General features: G+C 35.7%; 1 protein-coding gene across 1 annotated transcript; it reads left to right on the plus strand.

The window, feature by feature from the left end:
- The first annotated feature begins 417 nt into the window (after positions 1–417).
- On the plus strand, positions 418–7,750 carry LOC131329727 (alcohol-forming fatty acyl-CoA reductase-like). The gene is made up of 10 exons (XM_058363116.1): positions 418–763; positions 866–969; positions 1,917–2,119; positions 3,181–3,281; positions 4,129–4,321; positions 4,910–5,071; positions 5,761–5,842; positions 6,209–6,484; positions 7,116–7,243; positions 7,351–7,750. Exons 1-10 carry the CDS (start codon positions 685–687, stop codon positions 7,502–7,504), a joined length of 1,482 nt encoding a protein of 493 aa, XP_058219099.1. The 5' UTR covers positions 418–684; the 3' UTR covers positions 7,505–7,750.
- Positions 7,751–9,231: the final 1,481 nt, after the last annotated feature.

The raw sequence follows: 9,231 nt of genomic DNA on the forward strand, positions 1-9,231 counted from the left end.
TAATCGGATCTGTGTCCAGTGTCCAACTTAATATTGTTATGGTTGTATCATATTGTCTATTACTTTACACATGTAGATATATAGCGGGTAAATAAAGGTAGGTTAAATAAAATTTAACCGCACGCAAACCGACACGCTTAAAACTTAGGTTATACGTACCCGTCCAACTCAACCCACTCACGATCTCAACCCATAATTTTCAATAGGTTAGATCGGTTTGGCGGGTTGATGGAATTTTTTTCCCACCCTTCACTCTGGATATATAGTCCTTTCTTTTTTATCCTATTTTTGAATTAACCTCATCATTCTCCGACTCAATCTTGGGGAAATCTTTTACGTGCTGCCGCCTCACACTATTTTAAAAAGTAGCACTCGAAGCAATATATATATATATATATATTTTTTGGTAAAAAAAAACAATATGTTGTTGTTGTTGCAACAAGCCAAACCAAACTCAACACATTGACACCACTTTCTGGAGGGTAAGTGCAACAAGGTAAACAACTCATCGATCACTTCATTAAACAATTTTCATTTGAATTGGTTGGTCAACTCTAAAAGATGACCACAAACCTACTCCTTTAAATTGGAGACAATTGTTTACTTTCCATATCCTACCATATTCATTCTCTCTCTCTCTCTCTCTCTCTCTCTCTCTCCCCGCCTGACCATTTTTCTTCTCCAATGGAGTTGGGCAGTGTCGTCCAGTTCCTTGAGAACAAGAACATTTTAGTCACTGGTGCCACTGGCTTCCTGGCAAAGAGTACTCTCTCTCTCTCTCTCTCTCTCTCTCTCTCTCTCTCTCAAAGTACACACACATTGTGACAGTTTTATTTTGTTTTTTCTTGATCAATTGTTTCTGTAGTTTTTGTGGAGAAGATATTAAGAGTTCAACCAAATGTGAAGAAGCTGTATCTACTTCTGAGAGCTGCTGATGCAAAGTTAGCATCACAAAGGTTTCATAACGAGGTAAGACATTAAGCATAAATAACTTGCTCCGTATTGCCGGCATGGATGGCCTCCTTGGCTGCCCTTGACCGGACCAGATCGAGATCAGATTAGTTGAGGTGTCCGTAAGTTGTCTCAGACACCCTTGTTTGTCTAAAAAAAATAGCATGCTCTGATTTACCCACTACTGCCCCCATCTGGGATCTCAATCCCATATGGTATCAAATACTCCATTTTAGAACCATTAATGATTGAGTTTGGCGATGATAAAAAGCACAAATTAATTTTAGTAAGAGTTTTTTTTTTTATCAGCGAAAAGAAGAGATAAAATTCTTTTCACCAGCGGTAGAAATGGTTGGTTCTCCACCACTACCCATTGTGGATCCCACCATACATTTATTGTTATAATCCAAACCGTTGCTTCTGAAAATCGGAGGTCTGCCACGTAGGAAAAATGAGAAATCCCTCATAGAAGGCTCAAAATAATATGCAAAAATTCAAAAACAGCGATAATATGTACCGACGCTTTCCTCTACCCGGAACGTATCTAGGAAAGATAATCAAGAAAATAGCGCAAAATTTATAGATAGCCCTTTTACATATCACTGGAAAGTAAAGTTTGTGATCACCTTTATTACTTCAATTCTTTTACTAGAATCACGACGAGTAAAGTACCCTTCAAAAATAAAAATAAATAAATTCATGAGCACGTAACGTACCACTCTCCAACAAATTACATTTTGGTGCGTGAAAAATATTCGAAAAATTCACCCAGAAGCGATCGACAAAAAAGAAAAATCGAGTACACAAATTACTTCATTTCATTTGTTACTCACATGATACGCACCGATTGTAAAATCAACGCCATGCATCGATCGTACTTTCTGATCATAAAACTTCGATGAATTAAATTAAATTTGTGGGTTGTTGAAAATGACGGTGAATGATATATAATTCTATGAATTTAGGCGGTAGCGAAGGACTTATTTAGGGTTCTGAGAGAGAAAATGGGAGGAAGCTTGAATGCCCTTATTTCGGAAAAAATCACTCTGGTCCCCGGCGATGTCACATGTGAAAACCTGGGCGTGAAAGACTCCAATTTGGTGGAAGAAATGTGGAGAGAGGTGGATATTGTGGTTAATTTGGCTGCAACTACCAACTTTGACGAAAGGTATGTTGATATATCGGATATAATATCTTTTGCATTATTGTTGACAATTGTAGCACATGTGTGTGATTATTTACGACTATGAAAAAATTTGAGAAAATTTTATGTGACAATATAAAATAACTTTAATTTTTGGGCAGATCAAATCAAAATTATTCATAATTTTGGAGATTGTTATACTAGTTTTATAAATAATGACCTTATTACATGAACTGTATTTTGTTTTTTTCTTGAAACGGCAAAATTTTATTAGAAACTCGACAATAGGTACATCGAGAAAGAAAAAAGAGGGGTAAACCACTCGCTTCATGATGTTGATACATGAAGAGAGAGAAAGACCCGAGATAAACGCATCCAACAAAAAGTTGAATGGAACCCAAAAACTCCTCAACAACACTCAAACTGATATCCACCTAAACCCACAACACACAAAGATACAAGAACACCAGAATAGATCACAGAAATGCCTGGAAGTATTAGTTAAATATTTTAAACATCAGGAGGGATTGGGGCCATCCCGGAACTCCATATAACTCTGCCAGCGTTTCCCGACCACTTTTCGGACTTATAAATTCAATAATCCGTGCTGTTAAAAATAAATAAATTCAATAACATGTTCCGTTCATAATGTAGATCTCGTCGAAACACATATTATGCTTTAAAATCATGTCAATTGGTTACCAAATAATATGCGATCGAAACCAAAAAAAACAAATATAAACTAGAATTTTGGTGGCAGGTTTCGTTCCAGCGTTTGTAGAACCCAAGTTTGATTTTGAATTTGAACTTTTTTTTGTTTCGATTGCTTCTTAATTATTTGGTATCCAACTTAAGTGATTTTAAACCACAAAAACCTAAGCATTTCGACGAGATCTACAATACGAACGAACGAAACGGATTATTGAATTAAGTCCGTCAAGTGGCCGGAAAAAAGGCCAACTCACGTTATGTGGGCAGACTGCCGAGGAGCTGATTCCTTCTTATATAATCCTGTAAATTTTGAGTAATTCATCAAATTACACACTGACATATGCATGTGTGAGTTTTTTTTCAATTTTATTTAGATACGACATTGCGTTCGATCTCAATACAATGGGAGCCAAGAATGTCTTGAACTTTTCCAAAGAATGTGCAAAATTAGAGATGCTTCTCCACGTATCTACCGGTTAGTATATTTTCTTCAATTTTTGAATTTCTCATCAGGTTCTCACCTTCATGATTTCTATTTTTTCCGTTTAAACATCTTCTTCTTTTTTTATAGCTGCTGATTTTGTCGCTCCATTTTTTTTGTTAACGCCACTCCCCTGCAAGTGTATTTTTGGTGCAAAAATATACTTGCACGAAAGTGACTTTAACAAAAAAATGAGTGACAAAATCATTTCATTTTTTATTAATTACTTTTAAAAGTATATTGTACACAGGCCCCATGGGCAAGGCCCAAGAGGCCGCAGCCTAGAGCCTCCAAATTTTGGCCCAAAATTGGGGGCCCTTCTTAAATAAGTGTGTGTGTATATATACACACACGGGGTGGTTCAGTGATAAGTCAATATCCGGGATTGAACCCCTGCACGATTTTCTTTTAAGTGTTTTTTTGCCAAAAATAATCTAAGCTAAGTTTCGAACCCGAGTCAAGGAGGATAGTGAGGATACAAGGCAACCACTTTGGCTGCCGAAATCAAAGCTTTAAACGTGCTCTATAAAGACTAAGTAGTTATATAAAGAAATGTTTCTATTATTATTGTTTAATTCTACAAATATGTAGAGCCATATCCTCCGATTTGGCCTAGAGCCTCCAAATCCCTTAGGCCGGTCCTGATTGCACATAACTCCCCTATCTTTTGTGTGCTATAGGTCCACAGTTAAAGTTTTTCGATAAACTTCATTTTCCCCCTTTGCTTTTTGTGTACACACATGTGCATTTTTGTGTGTGGTTCTAGACTTTTTTGTTTTGTTTGTATAAAAATGCTGATCAGGAAGCAATTAACATTAATAATCGAGACGCTCATTTTCAGCTTACGTATCCGGTGAGAGAGGAGGATTAATACTTGAAAAACCCTATTACATGAGCGAGACGCTCAATGGGGCTCCTGGGCTACACCTTGACAGGGAGAAGAACATTATGGAGGAGAGATTGATTGAACTCCAGGCGAAGGGGGCTACAGATCAAGAAATTACTTTGGCAATGAAGGATTTGGGCATTCAAAGGTGTGATCCACCTAGCTAATTAATTAACCCTTGGTTTTTTTTTTTGTTAGTACATTTGTCGGAGCCTAATCCTAACAAGTTATATATTTTTAAACAGCGAAAAAAAAGAGATTTTATTAACCTTTGAAGAGTTACAGATTAAAAAAAGGAGAACAAGGCATAACAAGTTATCCCGTTGCATTTTTTTGCCCTGTCAATCGATATGAGATAATGAAAAAAAATCGTGAGAATTACATCATCAAACTATTCAAACTAAATAGTAACTAAATACATGAGAATGCATCCAAGAACAGATATTCACATCTTCACAAAGGGAATGCAACAAATTCAGTAAAGAAACTTCAAAATGGGGTGCTCTCAACGACCTGGCAAGGAAATCTTTGGAATTGGGCTTGTACGTAGAGAAGCTTCATTAGATGCTCGGTTGTTGTAGTAATAATAAAATCTCTGCTGATTGACAAAAAAAAAAAGAGAATCAAAACTTTCGCGTACTATCAATATCAATCAAGATGAGAAGGAGTCCATCTAAAATTTTCCATTTTTTTCATTGATCAATTTTGATTTTCCTCGATCTGGGTTAATTTACAGAGCAAGGAAGTATGGGTGGCCAAACACCTATGTATTTACGAAGGCAATGGGAGAGATGCTTTTGGGGCAGATCAAAGGAAATATTCCTCTAGTCATCCTCCGTCCTACCATTATTACAAGTACTTACAAGGAACCTTTCCCTGGTTGGGTTGAAGGTATCAGGTAACCCAGCTAATTACTACTATTACAAATTAATCTTTCTTTTCTTTTCATTTCATCTGGTAGGACGCTAAAGAAATTAAGGAAAGGATAAATACGAATTTATGCTCATTTGTGGGCCATTTTTGGACCTGCTTAGATGATTGGAATCGTTCACTTTTTGTAGATTGTCAAGAACATTGACCATGTTAAAAATCAAATTTGATATCGTTTAATATACTTTGGGTGCGCATTTGTCCTTGTCAGATTTCTTGGTGAGTTCCAACCTAAAACCTATTGACAATAGGTAGAGTAGCTTCTAGAATATATTAACTAAGTTTGGATGGCTTAGATGAGCAATATGAGATTAAGTCTTACAATCTTGAGACGAAAAGGTTTGTAAAACAGGGATTGATATATTGGTTACCCATTTAAGCCATTCATCTCAGGTTAAATGCGATATGAAATCATCATTTCAAACGATATCCGATCGACGTAATTTTGAACAGAGAAAATAATTCATCTTATTGATCACATCCGATTGAAACATTGATTTGACTTGGTTTGATTTGATACTTGATGTTCTAATTTTTTTGTTTATAATTTGGTGTTTGGGCTCTCTTAAACACAAATCAATTATTTTCGAAACTCTAAAGTTAACCACCAGATAAACTTTCAATGGCCCGAAACTAACATTGTCTTGTTGGATGCAGAACTCTTGATAGCTTAGTGGTTGGTTATGGAAAGGGAAGATTGACATCCTTCGTTGGTGATCGGCAAACTATATTAGATATGGTGAGTTATAATAAGTCATTTTCATATCAAATGTCCGTTGATCCCCCATTTATAATATATATGCATGTAGTGAGCAACTGTTTCTTTTAGACTCGGGTATCCGAGTTAGTTTACACACATCTCGATTAATTTGAAATTCAGAAGTAAACTATTTAAACTTCTATTGGCCTTAAAATAAAATAAAAAAACGTTCCCTGCAGTGAGGGTCCCTTCATATAAAACAATGGGTGATAATGCGCTCTTCCTATATGTGGAAGACATCATCGAGATCATCAATCATGTCAAAAACATAAAATTATTGGATCTCGATTAGTAACAACACATTAAATTAATTATGAGGAGCAATTAATATTTGACTTTGTGCAGATCCCAGCAGACATGGTGGTGAACTCAATGCTGGTAGCAATGGCAGCTAATGCAAATGAATTAGCATCAGATGATGTGGTGATTTACCAAGTGGGTTCCTCGGTTTCAAACCCAATGAGATTGAATCCTATTCAGGATTATGCCCAGCTTTATTTCAAGAAGCATCCATGGATTGGAAAAGATGGAAAGGCCGTTAAAGTTGGCAACATTACTTGGTTAAGCTCCATGGCTTGCTTCCGCAGATACGTGGCCATTCGTTACTTGCTTCCACTCAAGGTGTGTGTGTGCATGTGTTTAACTTTTGGAAACAATAAGATTATTTCAACTAATCTTTGATTCTTTGGCTTAACTTAATTTGGACTTTTGACCCCTTCTTTTCTTCTTCTTAGTTTTTTTCTTTTTTAATTTGGGATGAAGAAAAAAATTGGCCTCAAAGAATTTTAAAAATTATACCATGTTCGAATCCCAAATCTTTGGTCACTGGGGTTATGCCTAATCGTTACCTTTAAGACATTGGAATTAGTCGATGTGTGCTCTAGCTGGTCTGGACAATATCTGGTTATCAAAAAAGAAATGTATTCATAGTATTACAAAGTTCATTTTTGTCCTAATTTTTATTCCGTGCAACTTTTTTAGCTTTTTGTGTACGTCCTCCCGTTGGGAAGAATCAGATTTCAAATCATTTGATAAAAAGCTAAAAATATTTGTTGTAGATAAAAAATAATTCCATTATAAGAAAGTTAGTTTAAACTCAATGAATACCAACTATTAATCTCGATTTTGGGGGGAAAAAATATTTGTGGCAAAGTAGTAGGCCTAACTTTTAATCAAATTGCATGATGGTACTTAATTTTCTTCAATTTAATAAAACTGATCTCTAGACTTCTTTTCTTGTGCTTCTTTTCAGGGATTACAAATAGCAAATACAACATTTTGTCATTCTTTTGAAGGCAGGTACTCTTATTTGCGTAGAAAAATCAAGTTCGTGATGCGATTGGTAGAACTCTACGAGCCCTACTTGTTCTTCAAGGGCAGGTAGTACTCCATATAAGTATTAATTAATTCTTCAGCGCATTTTTTTAATATCTTTACCGCGCGCCAATAGTATTGCCACTAATAATATCGAGTCTTTTCTCGTTCAGGTACGATGATACAAACACGGAAAAGTTACGAATGGCAGTAAGAGAAGGCGGTATCGACGCCAATGTGTTCTACTTTGATCCTAAGATCATCAACTGGGAAGACTACTTCATGAATGTTCACTTTCCTGGAGTTGTTAACTATGTATTCAAGTGATCATTAACTACTACTACCATAAGTTGTATGCTGTGTTTAATTTGGGGGGTTACACTTGCACGTCAAAAAATTGTGCTTTCAGATTGACCAGTTTATTTTATTTAATTCTTGGTTGTTTATTTGAAGACAATCTCTATATATTATTAATTGCTTCAAATGTGTTTGAATATTAATATCTTATGATGTATTAATTCCGTTGTACTCGTTATCATGATGAAATTCTTGGGATTAATATTGCATTTTAAATAGGTTTATTATAAGGATTGATGAATGGGCTTGTTTCCATTGATTGCGAAAAGACGATCGCGATCGAAACACCATTACTATATGGGGTTCTGACTGGCCGGCCCCAAAATGTCAACAGCTACCCATCCAAGCTCACCGTTTGTAAAGCCCATTCCCCATAAGCCCTGTTTTAAATAAACTACCAAAAATACCCCCGCTATAGTCGAACAATACATATAATCCCAAAAAACACACTTCGCCCATGTCCTTTTCAACTTTCAGCAAACCCTAAACCCTCAACGTTCTTCAAAACGTTATCGACGTCCTTCTACCTTCAACAAACCCAAAAAAACTCATCAACATCGTCAATCCTTCAACCAGATTGTCCCCCTTCTTCGGTAATCACTGTTTTCTTCTTGTTCTATACTTTTTCTATACTCTCGTATTTCACATCATGTGAATTCTTGTATGTTGCTTTTGTTGCCTGTGTATCATGATCCACACACCTTAGATTTGACTTTTTCTGACTTTTTGTTTATATATTTGCCTGTGTGAGTTGCGTTTATCTTTTAAGGTGTGATTTATTCTTTGTTTTGTGGATTTTGAGGATGTGAATTCGTTTTATGGATTTTGGGGCTGTGAATTCTCCGTCGAAGCTATGAAATCATCATTTTTTGTGTAGTAAGCTCCGAGGTGTGAATTCTACTTCGTTTTGTGAATTTTCATTTTTCGAGATGTGGATTGTTATTTTTGGGGATGTGAATTCTCTCTCGAAACTGTGAACTCTTCATTTTTTGTGTACTAAGTTCTGAGGTGTGAATTCTTAATTTGTTGTGGAATTTTCTGAAGTGTGGACTCTTATTTTGGGCATGTGAATCTTGTTTTTTTTTTTTTCTTTCTTGTTGTGAACTCTTCATTTTTTGCAGCTAGCGAGTTATGCAAATTCACATGCACCATTTGCTTAAAGCACCATTGGTTTACTTCACACACAACATTGGAAGAATTCACACCCACAATGCAAGAATCCCCACCCCATTTGACAGAGTTCGCACTCCATTTGACAGAGTTCGCACTCCATTTGACATAATTCACACTCCATTTGACACAATTCATACATCATCTGACAGTATTCACCCCCCAATTGACAGTATTCACACCCCCCATGATAGAATTCACCCCAATTTGAAAGAATTCACACGCTCTAAAAATCATATTTCACACCAATTTCTCAAAACATAATTCATCCAATTTCCACTATACATTCCTGAAAACAGAATTCACATGCACCATTTTGGGGTACTGAGATTTGAATTCTACATTTTGGGGTACTGAGATTTGTTTTTTGTTTTTTTTTTTAAAGCTATGAATTCTTTATGCTTATGTGAATTCTGCATTTAATAATTGTTAGTGTGAATCATATTTCTTTCTGAAGGTGTGAATACTTCATTTTTGGGTAGCAAGCTCTGTTTTTTTCAAAATAGTGAATTAATTATTTCTGTCTG

The sequence above is a fragment of the Rhododendron vialii genome, chromosome 1a (genome assembly GCF_030253575.1).
Source record: "Rhododendron vialii isolate Sample 1 chromosome 1a, ASM3025357v1".
In the NCBI taxonomy this organism is placed as follows: domain Eukaryota; kingdom Viridiplantae; phylum Streptophyta; class Magnoliopsida; order Ericales; family Ericaceae; genus Rhododendron; species Rhododendron vialii.

Excerpts from the sequence above, each read along its gene's own strand:
- LOC131329727 (XM_058363116.1), top strand. The coding sequence starts at position 685 with ATGGAGTTGGGCAGTGTCGTCCAGTTCCTTGAGAACAAGAACATTTTA. Across the intron at positions 764-865 it reads CACTGGCTTCCTGGCAAAGA|TTTTTGTGGAGAAGATATTA; the intron begins GTACTCTCTCTC and ends TTGTTTCTGTAG. Across the intron at positions 4,322-4,909 it reads AAGGATTTGGGCATTCAAAG|AGCAAGGAAGTATGGGTGGC; the intron begins GTGTGATCCACC and ends GTTAATTTACAG.